This window comes from Chiloscyllium punctatum, chromosome 5 (genome assembly GCF_047496795.1).
Source record: "Chiloscyllium punctatum isolate Juve2018m chromosome 5, sChiPun1.3, whole genome shotgun sequence".
Taxonomy (NCBI): Eukaryota; Metazoa; Chordata; class Chondrichthyes; order Orectolobiformes; family Hemiscylliidae; genus Chiloscyllium; species Chiloscyllium punctatum.
In genome coordinates, this window is record NC_092743.1 from 22,455,219 (window position 1) to 22,473,872 (window position 18,654).

Sequence of the window (18,654 nt, forward strand, 5' to 3'; positions counted from 1 at the left end):
CCTCAGAATACAACAGGATCTTGATCAGATAGGCCAATGGGCAGAGGAGTGGCAGATGGAGTTTAATTTAGATAAGTATGAGGTGCTGCATTTTTGAAAGGTGAATCAGAGCAGGACCTAGACACTTAATAGTAAGGTCCTGGGGAGTGTTGCTGAACAAAGAGACCTTGGAGTGCAGATTCATAGCTCCTTGAAAGTGGAGTCACAGGTAGATAGGATAGTGAAGAAGGCGTTCGGTATGCTTTCCTTTATTGGTCAGAGTATTGAGTACAGGAGTTCGGAGGTCATGTTGTGGCTGTACAGGACATTGGTTAGGCCACTGTTGGAATATTGCGTGCAATTCTGGTCTCCCTCCTATTGGAAGGAAATTGTGAAACTCAGAAGGGTTCAGAAAAGATTTACAAGGATGCTGCCAGGATTGGAGAATCTGAGCTATAGGGAGAGACTGAACAGGATGTTTTCCTTAGAGTATCAGAGGCTGAGGGGTGACCTTATAGAGGTTCATAAAATCATGAGGGGCATGGATAGGGTGAAGATATTTTCTCTGCAGTGGGGGAGTCCAGAACTAGATAGCATAGGTTTAAGGTGAAAGAGGAAAAATTTAAAAAGGACCTAAGGGGCAACTTTTTCACTTAGCGGGTGGTGCATGTATGAAATGAGCTGTCAGAGGAAGTGGTGGAGACTGATACAATTACAACATTTAAAAGGCACCTGGATGGGTATATGAATAGGAAGGGTTTAGAGGGATATTGCCGAAATGCTGGCAAATGGGACTAGATTAGGTTAGTATATATCTGGTCAGTATGGATGAGTTGGAGCGAAGAGTCTGTTTCCATACTGTACATCTCTATGACTCTATGACTAAGTTGCAGAAGATAATGAACTTTTAGTCAATACTTTTAAAAACCTGTCTATTAAAATAGCCAATGCAAATCAAATGACTTTTGATATTTTGAGCTCCAAACATCCCTGAAGCTCATCAAATGCTTAGTTAAATAACCACCATCTGGACATTTGCAGAGATTCCTTTGTTTAAGGAGGATTTCCAGCCAGCTTGTCTCCTAGTTATATTGTGGACCAAAGGGAACATCAATGTGCGTGAGGCGAATGTGAATGGATCCTATTGACCTTCCATTGTATTATGAAACAAAAACTGAAATTTCTGGCGAAACTCAGCAGGTCTGACAGCAACCATGGGAAGAAAGCAGGGTGAATGGTTTGAGTCTGGTTTGGACAAAGAGGCTGCTTTCTTCCCAGAGATGCTGCCAGACTTGCTGAGCTTCTTCAGCAATTTCTGTTTTTTGTTTCAGATCTCCTGCATCTGAAGTTTTTTTGTTTTATTTCCATGGTATTATCTCCTCATCCAAATTAGGCTGAGTACTCTCAAGTTGTCAGATAACACAGGCTGAAGGAAGACCCATGATACCCTGGGAGAGACCAAAATTAGAGAAAAAAATCCTGGCTTGGCCAGTGGGCAGTGAGGTGTATTTTCATTGCACATAGATTATTCTCAAGTACATAGGCTATTGTGGTAATTCCAATCCATTGAAAATCGACTGACCAGCCTCAGGGCTGCTTGTGGCACAGAATTTACCCACTTTTAGTAAAATTTAATTGGAGACACGTTTTTTTTTCTCCCTCTCCTCAGTGACAGAAATCTTTCAAATTAATCAGACTTCAAATCAAGCCCTTCAAAACAGGGAGATAAGGACAGCTTATATTGCTGAATCAATCCGTCCTGATTCAATGAGAACATTTTAATTCCTCACCATGACCCCTACCTCAGCCCTTGCATTTGGTCACAAATCTGTTACTCTGCTCTGACTGCTCTCTGATTCGGGGTTTACATGTTTCAGCTTTGCTAACTATTTTTCATGGAAATAAAACTTGGGTGCAATCTCGCTTTGGGCAGTGGGGGCGTATTGTCAGGCGCAGTAGGAGGAAACTGGAACTCTTTGCCATCTTGGCAAAGTAGCCAATGGCATTATCCTTCAGGGAAGCATTGGTGTGTGTGTAGCTATATTTCTGTGTATATGTGTATACATCTGTGGTCTATTTGCACATGGATGTCAGCTAAGGACAGATACATATGATGTCTTTTTGGGCAATCATTGTAATGATATCTGTAACCATGATATGTAAACAAACAATAATTGCTTGGTTGAGGGAGGTGTGTGTGAGAACCTAGACTACAGAAAGGGGCAAACGCTTCAGGAAAGGAGAAAACATGAGAAAATAGGAACTGATTCTGAGTGATTACTTACAAGAAGTAGTCTTACATTGGATTTTGCCAACACTTATGGCCTAATTCAAGCTTATGCTGGTGTGAGTGCTGGAAAATAAAGCAATACAAAAATCCTATCTAATAAAGTAAATGTCAGAGTTCTTATTCTACTTTACATATCTCTACCTACTTTATAATTGCAAATTAATTCCTTTATTATAATTGGCACAATTGAAAACTCTCCATCCTTGTTTAAGTTTGCAGACATCCCAATATATATTTTGTTTCATGTAGAATTATAAAAGAATGATGAAAGCTAAATCTTGGCTGTTCCACCTTAGGATATTAGCAAAACCCCAGAGTGAATTTTGGACTAATTCCCAAAGCTGGTGCTACAGTATGAAATACTTGGTACATCAGTAGTGGGCAGTTTTAATTAAAAGACGTATGCTTACCTCTTGATCAGCATTTACATCAGCCCCACTTTTTAGCAATATCTCTGCCACTTTCTCACCATCCTTCACCCGAGCTGCAATGTGCAGTGGAGTCTCCAGAGCCTATAAGGTGGAACCAAAAGCAAAAGACAAACAAAAATACACAGTTCCACCGTGTAAGAGGCATTTTGCTTTTACAATTCTACATACATTAATGCAGACTTCGAGTTTTTCAACTTGCTTCATTCCATCACTTCAAATTCACATTCAATGTTCTCAGTGGTGCTAACATGTCTTCTGGGAAAGAAACTTGCAATTCTATAGGTGCATGTCATTACCGCAGGTTATTCTTGAACTTTTTCATAACCAACAGTCGGTGTCATTGCAATGTAGCAAAATCAGGTAACAAACCTGTGCACAGCAAGGTCTCATTTGCTAAGAGATATTTGTAACCTGTTTTGGTCTTGCTGATTGAGTTGCCCCCAGTATTTCCTGTTATTTCCAGCACAGAAATAGGCCATTCAGCCCAATAGTTCCATGCTGCCTGGTGTTTATTCTTGATTTGAACCAGCATGAGGCAAACTATTTGCATATATATGGACCACTTTCTCTATTCAGCACAATTTCATATGACCATGCCCTTCTTAAGTATACATGAAACTTTGTTTTCTTCATTCTTTGAGAAAGGCGTGGGTTCAGTGTTGGCATTTCAATTTCAAAACAACACTGACCAACAGTCTATAGCCTGAGTCTGACCTCCATAATACATAAGGTCTTGATGTTAAGAGCTCACTCTCTCCAAATTAGTCTTGCTACCTACCTTCTGATATCTTGACTTTTCACCAACTTACTGAACTGCTTATCGCTGCCTGAATTTGAGACTTAGCTGTCTGCTTGCTGTTCATCAATAGGACTCAAGCATAATGTATAATACATATCTAGGAGAAGGAATTGGGACGTCATGTTGCAGCTGTACAGATCATTGGTTAGACCACTTTCAAAATACTGTGCTTGATTCTGGTCTCCCTGCTGGAGGAAAGATGTTGTTAAACTTGAAAGGGTGCAGAAAGGTTTGACAACAATGTTGCTGAGGTTGGAGGATTTGAGCTATAGGGAGAGGCTGAATAAGCTGGGGCTGTTTTCCCTAGAGTGTCGGAGGTTGAGGGTGAACTTATTGAGGTTTACAAAATCATGAGAAGTGTAGATAGGGTGAATGGCCAAGGTCTTTTTTCTCAGTATAGGGCAGTCCAAAACTAGAGGACATAGGTTTAGGGTGAGAGAGGAAAGATATTAAAGGGGCATAAGGGCAACCTTTTCACGCAGAGAGTGGTACGTGTATGGAATGAAACTGCCAGAGAAGTGGTGGAGGCTGGTACAATTGCAACATTTAAGAGGCATCTGGATAGGTATATGAATAGGGCGGGTTTAGAGGTATATGGACCAAATGCTGGCAAATAGGACTAGATTAATTAATGATATCTGGTTGGATTGGGCTAGTTGGACTAAAGGGTCTGTTTCTATGCTATACATCCCGATGACATTATAAGTCTGCTGAGTGATATGTAGCCTACCCTGCATCTCCACCCCCTTGCCCACTAAATAAGACAGTTGCCTACAAACGATCATGTTAAATTAGTGATCTTAATCGTAGTCAGAAAGGGAAGCATTGTCCAATTATTTCTGTGTGGAATTATTCTCAGTTCCCAAAGGCACAATAATCTACTGAACCCCATTTACTTGCAACAGGAATCCAGTAAAAACACTGATCCGTCCTTTGTGCAGTCCATCATAATGACACTAATAAATTGAAATTATAATGCCTTATCCAAATGTTTAAGAAACAATGTAAAACTTAAAATAACTGTCTAACAGGCAACTAAGTTTGAGTTAATCATTCTGAGCCAAGATATGCTCTTGGCTCAGAATGATTAACTCAAACTTGGTTGCCTGTTAGACAGTTATTTTAAGTTTTACACTGTTTCTGCCTTCCCAAATGCATGGACATTCTGTCCCTCAGGATTCCCTCTAACAACTTGCCCACCACCGAGGTCAGGCTCACCTGTCTATAGTTCCCTGGCTTGTCTTTACTGCCCTTCTTAAACAGTGGCATCACGTTTGCCAACCTCCAGTCTTCCAGCACCTCATCTGTGACTATCAATGATACAAATATCTCAGCAAGAGGCCCAGCAATCACTTCTCTAACTTCCCACAGAGTTCTCGGGTACACCTGATCAGGTCCTGGGGATTTATTCACCTTTAACCATTTCAAGACATCCAGCACTTCCTCCTCTGTAATCTGGACATTTTGCAAGATGTCACCATCTATTTTCCTACAGTCTATATCTTCCACATCCTCTTCCACAGTAAATACTGATGCAAAATACTTATTTAGAATCTCCCTCATTTTCTGTGGCTCCACACAAAGTCCGCCTTGCTGATCTTTGAGGGGCCCTATTCTCTCCCTAGTTACCCTTTTGTCCTTAATATATTTGTAAAAACCTTTTGGATTCTCCTTAATTCTATTTGCCAAAGCTATCTCATGTCCCCTTTTTGCCCTCCTGATTTCCCTCTTAAGTATACTCCTACTTCCTTTATACTCTAAGGATTCACTCGGTCTATCCTGTCTATACCTGACATATTCCAGCACTTGGCCCATATTCCTCTTAATCCTTCCCATTTCATGTCCCCACCCTGATACCTTTTAAATGTAGTAATTGTACCAACCTTTCTTCCTCTGGCAGCTCATTCATACACGCACCACTCACTGTGTGAAAATGTTGCTGCTTAGGTCCCTTTTAATTCCTTCCTCTCTTACCGTAAACCTATGCCCTCTAGTTCTGGACTCCCCCACCTCCAAGGGAAAAGACATTGTCTATTTACCCTATCCATGGCCCTCATGATTTTACAAACCTTGATTAGGTCACTCCTCTGCCTCCGATGCTCCAGTGAAAACAGGCCCAGTCTATTCAGCCTCTCTCTGCAGCTCAAATCCTCCAACCCGCAGCAACCCCCTGGTAAATAATTTCTGATGGAGAAGTCAACGTTTTGGTAGAAGAAGAAGGGTTAATACTCAAAATGCTCATTTCTCCATCTCCTGGTGCTGCCTGGCTTGCTGTGTACTCCCAGCCTCCTGCTTGCTGACTTTGGAATCCAAAGTCCAAGGGGGATACAGTCCAGCACAAAACAAACAAAAAAAGAAAGCCCACTGACTCTACCACCGCACCCACTGTCAGAGCGGGCAGGAGGTTCAGTCCTGGGGGTGACCCACAGCAGCATCACCAGCAGAATCAGATTGTTGAGAACACTGGTGCCCCCGCTGGTGCTTCCGCAAGTTGCGGGACACCGTGAACCTTGCCCACACTCAGCGCATGTGAATGGCCTCTCCCCAGTGTGGACTCGCCGGTGTCCCAGTAGGGCAGAGGACTGGGTAAAGCCCTTCCCGCACTCGGGGCAGCTGATGGGCCTCTTGCCCGTGTGAATCCGACAGTGCGCCAGCATGGATAGGATAAATAGGCAAAGTCTTTTCCCTGGGGTCGACAAGTCCAGACTAGAGGGCATAGATTTAGGGTGAGAGGGGAAAGATATAAAAGAGACCTAAGAGGCAACTTTTTCACGTAGAAAGTGGTACGTGTATGGAATGAGCTGCCAAAGGATGTGGTGGAGGCTGGTACAATTGCAACATTTAAGAGGCATTTGGATGGATATATGAATAGGAAAGGTTTGGTGGGTTGTGGGCCAAGTGCTGGCAGGTGGGACTAGTTTGGGTTGGGATATCTGGACGGCATGGACGGGTTGGACCGAAGGGTCTGTTTCCATGCTGTAACTCTAGATGGGTAATACAGTTAGCTATCAGTACTGACACTTTGGAAAGAAAGTGAGAAAACATGCATTGTTCTTCAGTCCCTAGTGCATCATAGGCCAGATCTTACCTTGCCCCCTTTAAGCTGCACCTGGGCCCCAAAGCCTAGCAGAGTCTGTACCACCATGGGCTTGCAGTGCTGCACTGCAATGTGTAGGGCTGTGTAGCACTCCTTTGTTTTAGCATCAACGTGTGCCCCCTTCTGGAGTAAAGCTTTCACAACAGCTGTATGGCCTTTCCTTGCTGCAGCGTGCAGACAGACTGCTCCTGACTGGAGAAAGAGGAAAGAGAACCATCTGAGAAAAAAACAACTCAGAGTTTTGTTACCAGGCCTGAAAAATATCCTTAGGAAATTCTGTTTCTGCATTCACACAATTGATTGTCTATTACTGAAGAATTAAAAGTGCCAATCTATTTTTGTGTTGGACCTTTTATTAATTACAAATAATTTTTTTATATATTACCTAACATCAAATTATAGAATGTGCATTGAACACTCAAGCTGTTTTGAAAATTTGGAGCATGTTTCTTCACTGCTGCAATTTTCCAGGTTTCGTGACAGCTGTCAGTTGGTCAATGCGAGATATTTTCCCCTCACAATAGAGCAGGCAAGGTAGCCCTTCACCACAGGGAGCAGAATTTTCCAATCCTCTGAACAATATGAGCCCTGGCGAAAAGTTAGGGAAATTGCATGGCCAACCATGCAGCATTGAGAGATTGAGATCAAAATAGCCCATTCTACAACTCAGTGTTAAACGATGAGATGGGACTTTTACCGATGAATTGCGAAAGGCCTATTTTTATGCATTGATACTGCATTAATCTTAATCTTACCTCATTAATGTGTAGTTTTCTATTCTCTTACCTGCTGGATAGAAGCTAGATGGTTACCTGGTGATTCCAGCTCACTGCTTGCTCTCCCATCTTGGACACCAGGTGCCAATATCTCAGGGCACACTCCAAGGGCAGTGACTGCATGCACACTCTGTCCAGGAAGTCTGATATCAGAGACATACCCGCCTCACTACAGCTTCATGGCACATCTCCGAACCACATACTGATTCTCCAAATCAATGCTGCATTTGGAGCACACTGACAGGACTCAACACAATGCTGCCGCCAGGACATTTTGCATTCAGGGACGGGCACCCAGCTCATGGATTTAACCATGGAGCACCTGGGGTTGCTTGCTCGCTTGTTCTTTAAGTGCTCACTCACTTTGTGCACATTTTCCTGTTCCACCAATTCCCTCCGTTGTCTTTCCTTTCTGCGCTTTTCCGCCTCAGCCAAAGGCTGGAAGTACTGCTTTTCTGACTTGCCTTTTAGAACAGGCAACTTGCTGTGTTTGCCAGCAGTAATCAGTCACAGGAGTTGGACATGTTGCTTTATGCTTCATTGCTACATCAATCCCGCACTCACACCATGTGCCAAACAAAGTGCAAGTGCTTCAAGCAAATGTGCATTGGCTCAAAGTCTAAGGAGCATAGTCCATAGCCTAGACAAGGGAGGTGACCTTCAGTTTGGGAACAGTAAGTCAACAGCTGTCTCCTGTATGAGTTCTGAGATTTGGGCACAGTCAGTCAATTACTTGGGATGGTCAGGATCAGGGTTCATACCTCTCCAGTCAAGACAGTTGGCCATGGTCAGCTCTGTGGATCCAATGCAAACAGACTGGTGAATAGTGGTAAGTCAGTTGGGGTATCGGTTAGGGGTTTGAACACTGAGCATCTGCGGCTTGCTATCTAAGTTGCTCAAAATGAATGGACCACAATTATTCTTCAGGCATCCATCCATTAAAAGTCAATAGGAGGTTATCAGGAGCCAGTGCTGCAAGAGGGAAGCTGGGGAACTAAATAGTTGGGATTGGAGACTGTATGGCCGGATGCAATGTGGAAAGCAAATGTAAAGGGGAGCAACTCAATATATAACTGGAAGAGATATTACAGCATTGAGGGAAAGTGGTAATGTTGAAAGGTAAGGATGGTCATCGACTGTCAGCATATCCTGTTTTGCTTGAACGAAACAGTGCACAACTATACCATTGGTTCTGCTATAACGCACGTTTCTTCAATGCAAATTGGCTTCAATGCAATTGAAGAATTTAGACCGTTATTTATAGAATGTGAACTTTCCTTACCTGTATTGGCTATAATGTGAGTCCGACCACATTAGTTTAAATGGCAATTTTTTTTACAATGTGAGATCGCACAAGAATGGAACGAACATGATATATCAGAACCGACTGTACCTGATATGTTGGGTCGATGTGCCTAGGGCTAGGGTGGATAAAATAGACAGATGCAGAGGTAGTTAGTGATGCTGGGTGGGAGTGTTGGAGTTTCAAAAGGTTGGCTGGGAAAGCGACTGAGAAGTATACATTCGGGGTCTCAACAAGGGTAACAGGCTGAGCTTGAGACTCAGTGTGTGATGAGCAATACTGTTTCTATCTATTGTGCTGTAAATTGCAAGTGCACAATGGAGCTGAAAATGGTGGTGACCACATGTGAAATGAGCAGACTATGTGTTTCACATTGTGTGAGATGGGGCTTCAATTATGAATGAGGTGAGGTCCTATAAGCTTTACACAGACACTCATATAGTAAGACTGAAAGACACCTGAGGCCACTAATGGCTGGGGTGGTGGGAGTCTGCCCTACATAAATGTCAATCTTAGGCATGAACCTGTGTGCAGTCCAATCCTTGCTTCATTCACTCTTGATCCTATCTTGCAACGTCACACATCAATCCTACCAAAGCCAATAGTCCACAGTCAATGTTTTGTGACCTGGCAAGATGAATCCTAGTCATGAAAGAAACAATCATTTTCCAAGTTTTCAAAGCCTTCACATAAGGCAAGAGACGATCACTTCACATCTTGGACCATTGGACATCGTGGAATGATAACGATAGATTAGCTTTGCACCTTCTCTGGTCGAGTTGTGGCCAAATAGATATAAACACACAGAAAAGTGAACATATAGTCCCAGATGTGAGAATGTATTGAAATTGAAATGCTTCCAACTGTTTCTTGATATCACATGGAGTGAATCAAATTGGCTGAAGACTGGTATCTATAATATTGGGGACCACTGGAAGAGTCTACTGGATCTTTCATTTGGCATTTATGGCTGAAGATTGCTATGAAAGCTTCAGCCGTATCTTTTGCACTGATGTATGGGGCTTTTCCCTCATTGACGAAGAGGACATTTCTGGAGCCTCTTCTCAGTGAGTTATTTAGTTGTCCACCGTCGAGAGTTTGGAGCTGGAAAAGCACAGCAGGTCAGGCAGCATGCGAGGAGCAGGAGAATTGACTTTGCGGGTATAAGTCCTTCATCAGGAATGGGCTTATGCCCGAAACATTGATTCTCCTGCTCCTCGGATGCTGCCAGACCTTCTGTGATTTTCTAGCACCACACTCTCAACTCAGATTTCCAGCATTTGCAGTCCTCACTTTCTACTATTTAGTTGTCCTCCGCCATTCACAACCAGATGTGGCAGGACTGCAGAGCTTAGTCCTGATCCATTGGTTGTGGGATTGGTTAGCTCTGACTATCACTGATGCTTATACTGTTTGGCTTGCAAGTACACCTATTTTGGTGGCCTCACCAGGTTGACAGTTCATTTTCAGGTATGCCTGCTGCTGCTCCTGGCATACCCTTCTGCTCTCTCTATTAAACCACAGGTGTGTAGAGCAGGCTTCAGTGTCTATGAGTGCGCCATGTTTGTACATTTCTTCCCAAGTTGCTGGGACATGGATATTTTGGCATCTCCACTGGATTGGTCCCCACTGCAGCGAGGGTCAGGATCCTCTCTTCAAAAAAGGATGAGAAGCCAAATGTTGGCTATCTTATCACCTATTTTGGCTTTTCCCACCTGAGAATAGGTCATTTTTCTATGGAATGAGAGAAAAGCAGGGACTAAACAAGATGAAAGTTGGTGGCTCAGCTATTAGTGCTGATGCAGATTGGGGATAAGTGATGAGGTGCCCTCATTGAGTGAGTATACGGAACAAAGGGCATGTAGGCTTTGTCATTGTGGGGATTAGGTGAGAGAAGATATTTCACGCAATAGCGAGAATGGAAGACCATGAGCATTGGTGAGAGGCGGTTGCGATGGGCAGAGATGCAACATGTGTGAGGTAGCAGATCTTGGCACTTACCCTGGTGGAGCAGCAAAGGTCACCACACTGCTGGGCATTTCACAGAACTGCACTGTCAAGGTAACATAGATGGCAACCTCACAGCAGGCTGGAATTACTAGGTGTCCTGGTCTCCTCTGTTGGTCCTAGGGGAAGAGGAGTGCTCCATTGATGACAACTGGTAGATCCCCATCCGTAAAGTGGGGCATCAATTTCCCCTCACTGGCCAATTCTGGGACAACTCACAAGGACTGTGTAGGACTGACGGCCACTGTGCATCCATTCGTGTGCTATCTAAATATGACACCAGTGCCTGAATTCTCAGAAGGTGCCAGCAGAGAGGAGCGCTCCCACCTCTGGTGAGAAGGATAGGGAATGAGTGGAGTGGTATGAAGCCATGGTAGACAAAAGTGAGGACTGCAGATGCTGGAAACCAGAGTTTAGATCAGAGTGGTGCTGGAAAAGCACAGTAGGTCAGGCAGCATCCGAGGAGCAGGAAAATTGATGTTTCAGACAAAAGCCCTTCATCAGGAATCCTCTGATCTAAACTATGGAGCCATGGTGCATGGTGAAGGAGGTGAGTCTGGGACACACGCATGAGAAAGCTCACCTGCCCACTCAGGGTGGAAACTCATCAAGAATGATACTTAGCCAGTTTCTGGTAAGATTCAGCCCAGAGTCAGACATTCAGCGGTGGTTAACCCTCTCCCTTCCTTACCTCCAGTAACTCCCCAAAGGGCAGGAATCAGGCAAAATGAGGAGCTTAAAACCTCTTGGTCACTGAGACACAGGAGGGTCTCTTCCACAAAGTAAAGCAATGCAGCAACAGAAGTGATGCTGAATTTGACTGTTGCTGAGAAAAGAATACATTTCCAAATTATTCTGCAGCTTTTTGTTTTGCACTAATCAGGACATGTGCAATTAAATACATGTTCATTCAGATGTTTGCAGCAGACAAGGTACTGATTGTACCCTACCAACAAACAAGTAAACAACTCAAAATAGAGTTTTCAATAATGGCTGTGATTCTATTACTGGACAACATTTATTAAATAACCCCCCAGTGTGTTACTTTGAGGATAAATTTAGGATCATCAGTCCAACTTGCAATGGGGCACTTACACATACTGAAGACTACATATATAAATTCACACGGGTGCTGTATTTTCATATCTGATAAACAAATGTACACACTGTGTCTGATTCTACTCAACAAAACAGGTGACAGCCACACTCCAGTGCTTCGATCAGGGCAATGCTACATCAGGGTCAACATGCCAGGTTTATTAATTGTCAGTCATCATCTAGCGTGTGCATTCCCTTTGGCAATGCCTCTGCTAATCACAATCAACTTGCCAACCAATCAGCATTCTTCTCCTATACAGTACAAATGCTTTTTTCCCTTTACATTTGTATTTCTTGTGAATCGTCCTGATGAGTCTCAGATAAAAAACTTTGACAACATGTCTTTTTCAGCAACATTCATATTCCTTCTACTAATGACGGAAGAGGAGAATGAGCCACAGAGAATAATGCCACTTCTTTGGTTTGATGAATTTGAAAAATATGCTGGTTTTGTTTCAAATTTCCTTTCCTGAAGATGCAAACCAGTGGACTGGTCCATCGAAAGTTGCAGTCCACTGGCACCTGAGAAATGGGATCCCTCATATTTGCTGATGATTGTGATTTGATTTTCAACACAGCCAAAGTTAGGTCACCATATGAGCAACCTTTCTTGACTTCCTCCCTTAATCAAACTCTGATACCACTGTAGCATTGCCACCTTGACAGAGGTCAATTGACTCCTTGCAGACTGGTTGAGCTCGAGAACATTCCAATGTCTGTATCAATTCACCCACTGCATTTAATCCAACACCAGAAGCAAAATACTATGGACACTGGAAATCTAAAATAAAAACAAAAAAAGTGCTAGAAAAAAACTGAGCAGATCTAGCAACATCTTGGAGAGAGAGAGAGACAGAGAGACAAAAAAAAAACAGGAGTCCACATTTTGAGTCCACATCTTTGGAACTGAAATTCACTGACGCATTGTGCTGAGCCATACTCAGAGGTGGTACTGAATGGCAAAGCAGTGCTCTGGATTTCTGAGTGAGGTTCCCTTCCTTCAGAGACTTCTGAATGAACCTCTCAAGTTTTAAATTTAACGTTGATCTCTGCAGCCATAATATTGTATTCTTCCATCTGTTCTATTACCCTAATTCCACTTTGTATGGCCTGATCTGCCTATACTGCATGCAAAACAAAACTTTTCACTGTACCTAGACACATGTGACAATAATATATCAAATCAAATCAAAAGAATAGATTAATACAGAAGGAGAGTTCAGTCCAAATCTACAATCATCCAAGGGGGCATAGCTTTAAATTAAGGGGGGGTAGATATAGGACTGATGTTAGGGGTAGGTTCTTCACTCAGCGAGTCGTAAGTTCATGGAATGCCCTGCCAGTAGCAGTAGTGGACTCTCCCTCTTTATGGGTATTTAAGCGGGCATTGGATAGGTATATGGAGGATAGTGGGTTAGTGTAGGTTAGGTGGGCTTTGATCGGCGCAACATCGAGGGCCGAAGGGCCTGTACTGCGCTGTATTCTTCTTCTATGCAGCAAATTTGTGCCCAGAGAGTCAGTGGTCAAAGACCTAAAAAGTAAATAAAACAATCATAAAAAATGATGTGTTCTACCTTATTGGGCATATGCAAAGGGACTCCTTTCTTCAGAAAGGCCAGTGCTGTGTCAGGGTGGCCACATTGTGAGGCAATGTGCATCAGGGTACTTCCATCCTGTAAGTAAAACAAGTAAAACACATATGCAGGTCACAAGAATATATTTGTTTAATGGTGATTGGCTTAAATAGTTTAATTAAAATAAGCACATGACCAGCTTGAAGCTGCAGTCAGTCTCTGCAGCTAAGGCACTGAGACATACAAGTCAAATTTCTCATCTTTTCTGACTAACTGCTCTTCTCCAAGGTAGCAGATGTCACTGAGATGAGGAGGAAAAAGAAAATAAATCAGCCAGATCTACATGCATACAGTTTTGCCTGGTTGGCTGTTGAAGATTCACTATGTTTATGTTGCAATGCTGACAGTCTAGCATTAGTTTCCCTAGAACCCTGATTTATGTGCCAGTTTGGGTTGTGCTGGCATCCCCCATGTGCAGTGATATGTATTCAATGGCTGTTCACAGTTTGGTGCCAATGTCTATATGCATTAGTGTCTCTGGTGTTCGACTGATAGTGGGGCATCAACTGCAGAATGGGATTAAGTTCAGCATTGTTGCACCTGTTTTCTAGATGTGAAAATATCAATAATGAATTCTAAGGCAGAGTCCAACACAAGGTTTCCGGTTCCTGATTAATTCAGTGGGCTTTTGACAAAAGTAGCTGTGGCTTTGAAATCTCAACCTCATTGCAAATCACTAGAATCTGAGTCTAGCATCCTGTCACCAATTCACCCTTTATTTACATGTGTACTTATCTGACACTGGTCTGGCTTCCTCTGAGCCAGCTCTCAGAGTAAATCTCTGACACTCCTGTTATTATCTGTCAGCCAGGGCTACCTGATTGGACCAGTTTAAAAGCCCCAATCGGGGAACTCATATTCTATGCAGTCTACCTGGTTGACCTTGTTATAATCACTTCATAATTAATCCTGGTTTTAAGTATTGTCCAATTTTAAGCCAATTAGAATCCAGTTGATTAGCATGCAGTGTAAGTTGTTTTTTATTTGTTTATATACTTGTCTCACTTGTGAGCATTAATGAAACATAAACTAACATGAATAGCTCCTTGCATAAATATTGTTGCAGTAATGCACTGTTTATGCTGTTGGGCTGGTAAATCCAGAGCTAGTACTAATGATCTGGACACATGAGCTCAAATCCAACCATAGAATTTTGGGAATTGAACACCGAGTTAAATAAATTGTGATCCTTTTCTTTAAAAAATCTAGTCTCAGTTACAGTGAGGTTGAAATTATTGGATTATGGATTGTGAGCTCAGGCAAAAACAAAAGGAGGCATTCATAAGGTTTAGGAAACTGAAGATAGACAGAGCCCTCAAAGAACGTAAATAAAGTAGCACAGAAATTAAAGAACAACTAAGGAGGGATAAACAGGACCATGGCAAACAGGATTAAGGAAAAACAAATTGTTCAGGTTTATTAGCTTTATTCTGATCCTTAGGGAATTTTTAGTATAATTAAGAACTTAATACCACCTGATGAAAAACAGGACAGGCTCAAGAGCCTGGCTACTTTCCAATAGTCAGGATATATCTTTTCCATAGTAATTTTTCTTTCTGTATTGCTTCTGGGTTTAATCCTGTTTGCCTTCTTTCTGTGATTTCTGGTGTTGAGACAGCAGGAAGAATTTATTTACAATTTCCTGCCAACCATTTTCACTTGGTTTAACCTGTCATGTGTCCTTGCGTCTTTTGTAAATCCTATTAATTTAAGTTACGAGGGAGGCATGCCAGCATTTGAAAACTGTGAACGAAAGAAGTACCTTGGTTCGTGCTAACACGTTCGACTTGAATTTCCCAGTCAATACTTCAACTGCATTTGTGTGTCCTCGTTCGGCAGCGATGTGTAATGGGGACCGATCCAGCTGAAACACAGAGGAGACACTGATGATTCTACCTCACGTTTAGACTTATCACTCTGCTTGCATTAATTATGTCTGTCAAAGCCATGCAGATTGCTTTTATATTCTCTGCAAACTTCATTTTAATTGCCCAGAAATAAAATTGCAGTTTTTGTTCAGGCATTCACAAAATCACAGAATTATTACAAGCGAAGAATGTCTTACGGCTAATTCAAACTCATCCATCCAGAGTGATCTTAGTTCACCCTCAACATGAGTGCTTTATTCAGTTCTGGGCCAGGAAAGATACAAAGGCAATAGAGAGGGAGCAGAAAATATTTAAGACAATGATACTAGGGATGAGAGACTTCAGTTTTGCTGACTGATTTCCGGGATTATTCTTATTCAGCAAGAAAAGATTGAGAGGAGATTTGAAAGGCATTTAAAAAATGTGTGATGGGTTTAGACAGAACATATCGTAAGATAAACTTCCACATGGTTGAAGGTTTGAAAACCAATGGACATCATTTCAAGCTCATTAGCAAATGAATCACAGGCGACATGAGGGAAAACAACTTTCTATGCAGGTGAGTGGTTAAGATTTGGAATGAATTGCTTGAGAATGTGATGGAGGCAGACACATTTAGGGCTTTCAAAACAGAATTAGATAATTAAATGGAAATAGTCGATTTGAAAGATTAAGTGGGAAGAAATGGGAAGTGGTTGAGTTGGTCTTGTAGAGGGCTAGCATAGATGTAATAGTATGAATGGCCTCCTGTGCCGGATGCAGTCTGTGATCCTAAAATTCCCCTTTACTGTTCTTAAGTGGTATTTCCACATTTTTATAAAGAATTTCTGAACAATAGCCCATGAAGATGTTTTACTGATTGTCAGTCATCACTGGCAAGGCAGCACTTGCTGCTCACTGTTGAAATGAGTACTTGGTCAGCCATTTCAGAGATAACCACTTTGGTGTGGAACTGGAGTTATATGTAGACCAGACTGGCAGCTTTCCTGCCCTGAAGGACATTATTATATCAGATCGGTTTTTATAACAATCAGTGGCAATTTATAATTACCATTAGTGCCACTAGCTTTGGATTTTATTAACTGAATTTAAATTCCAACAATTGCTACAGTCACCTTCGAACCTGTGTCTCCAGATCCTTAGCCCAGCCTTTGGATTATTAGTCCAATGATATTATCACTCCACCACTGCCTCCTCTCACACCACAGAGGACAGAGTATTGAATCTTATTATACTGTTGCTGTTTTATTAAGGAACAATGCTGGATTATCTTTTCCTTGTATTTTTAACAATCAGGTAGTGTCCCTTCCTCTGAGAATGAAGCTCTGGCCTTTATGGCCAAATAAATTAATTGTTAACCTGCAAATCCTGTTTATGATGTGCAGTAAAAGCGCAAGAATCTCCTGGTCAGTGACATCGAGGAGCTACTGCCTCCCTATGTCAAAAAAACTCTATGGCAAACCTCTTTCTCACTTTGAGTGATTGCTGGCGATGAGTGGGACTTTTATCAATCTAGGTACCACTTAGAGCTGACCACTCAATATTTCTGTTCCAGAACTGGGTTTCTCTAGCTTTTCCTCATACTGCAATTATTCCGTTAATTCTTTGGCAAAGAAACAATTATGCTGAATTGTTATAAAAGTCATTAATGTCCTTCAATCTTCTATCTGTTCTGTTCTCGCAGATGAGAATGACAGGATGTTTAATTTGTGAGAAAAAGGACTTAAGTTTGAAGAAATGTATTACACAGGAGGACTTTCTTGATCTGAGGGTGCCCTAAAGTACATTTACAGCCAATCAGCATTTTTTCTGGAGTGCAGTCACTACAGGAGATGGAGATGATAATTTGCATATCACACACACAACAATCCACTGTTGACCAGATTATCTTTCTTGAGAAAAACGAAAGAACTGCGGATGCTGTCAATCAAGAACAAAAACAGCAATTGTTGCCAAAACTCAGCAGATCTTGCAGCATCTGTGAAGAGAAATCAGAGTCTGAGGAAAGGTTATCAGACCCGAAACTTTAACTCCGATTTCTTTTCACAGGTGCTATTAGACTTGCTGAGCTTTTCCAGCAATTTCTGTTTTTATTATCTTTCTTGGTGTTGGTTAGAGGATAAGTATTGGCTGCGATGCTAGTGGGGACAAGGGTGGGCTCTGGGGGCTGTGGGGTCCAGAGTGGCCTCCATTCCTCTTCTTTGAGTTGTTTCACGAGAGGGGCCTTTACTGCATCCAAAAGACAGCAACATCAATTGAGCAGCACTCCCTCAGTACTTCAGCTTTCTGCTTCATTTTTATTTTGTGAATTGAAAATTAAATGTACCTTGTCAGTGATGTTTGGGTTGGCTTTGTATTGATAGAAGACTTTCAGCATCAATTCATCCCCTTCCCAGGCAGCAACATGTAAGGGAGTCTGACCATCATCCTACATTGCAGAATGAAGAAACATAACTTTACAGTAAATTACCAATTATGTTCTATTTGACAGTTGTAATTTGTACTGTCCGAGTTAAGAGGAAAATTACAGTCCAGATAAAATGAGACTTTCATCTAGACGATATTTAACTGGCAAAGCTCCAGTGATGTTTCTCATCCCCTTTCTCTCTCTTTGAAATAAGGACCTATTTTAAGATAGATGGAAAAGTCAAAGTTGGCAAATTCCTGTCACAGAAAGTATAAGCCTTCATCTACCTCAAGGTTTGACCAGTCATCAGGCAAACATTCCTCCATACTCTCAAAGGTGATTAAACAAAAGACCAGGAATCATTCCAACTTTATAATGTTTCTGATTTAACTTCTGAAACACAGCATGCTACATGTGAATTAACTTCTGGGCAGGAATCCTTCCTTTGACAGAATGGATAGGTCATTCAGTGCCCAAGTTGGTTAGAGAACCCAGAGGTAGGAAGCTAATACCAATCCTCTGGGAAAGAGTGATGGGAAAGTCCATCCATGGGACATAAGATTCCCAAACAGAAAACTGGCTCTTCTTTCCAGCAGGAAGGAATTGGACATGATTGTGTCAGTGTATAATGTAGATTGGGGATTGGGACCTTGAACATTTGCCAAGTTGGTTTTATTATGCACACATTCATTGTCCATACAGCACAGGAGTTGGGATGTCATGTTGAGGTTGTACAGGATGTTCGTGAAACCTGTTCTGGAGTACTGTGTCTAGTTTTGGTCACCCTGTTAAAGGCAGGTATCTTTTCCCTAGGGTGATGTATTTCAAGAGTGGGTGGGCATATTTTTAAGTTGAGAGGAGAAAGATTTAAAAAAGACGTAACGGGTGACCTTTTACCTAGAGAGTGGTATGAACATGTGGAATAAACTCCCAGAGGGAGTGACAGATGTGGGTACATTACAATG

At 42.1% G+C, this 18,654-nt stretch overlaps 1 protein-coding gene across 2 annotated transcripts in view; it reads right to left on the reverse strand.

Moving 5' to 3' along the window:
• trpn1 (transient receptor potential cation channel, subfamily N, member 1) overlaps positions 1-18,654 on the reverse strand; it is a 219,426-nt gene that overhangs the window by 101,098 nt on the left and 99,674 nt on the right. For both annotated transcript variants that reach the window (XM_072569938.1, XM_072569937.1), the window contains exons 7-11: positions 17,609-17,710; positions 15,177-15,278; positions 13,355-13,453; positions 6,588-6,788; positions 2,680-2,781 (exon numbers count right to left, since the gene is read on the reverse strand). In XM_072569938.1, the coding sequence (XP_072426039.1) occupies positions 2,680-2,781; positions 6,588-6,788; positions 13,355-13,453; positions 15,177-15,278; positions 17,609-17,710 (606 nt within the window). The remainder of the gene's footprint in view (positions 1-2,679; positions 2,782-6,587; positions 6,789-13,354; positions 13,454-15,176; positions 15,279-17,608; positions 17,711-18,654) is intronic.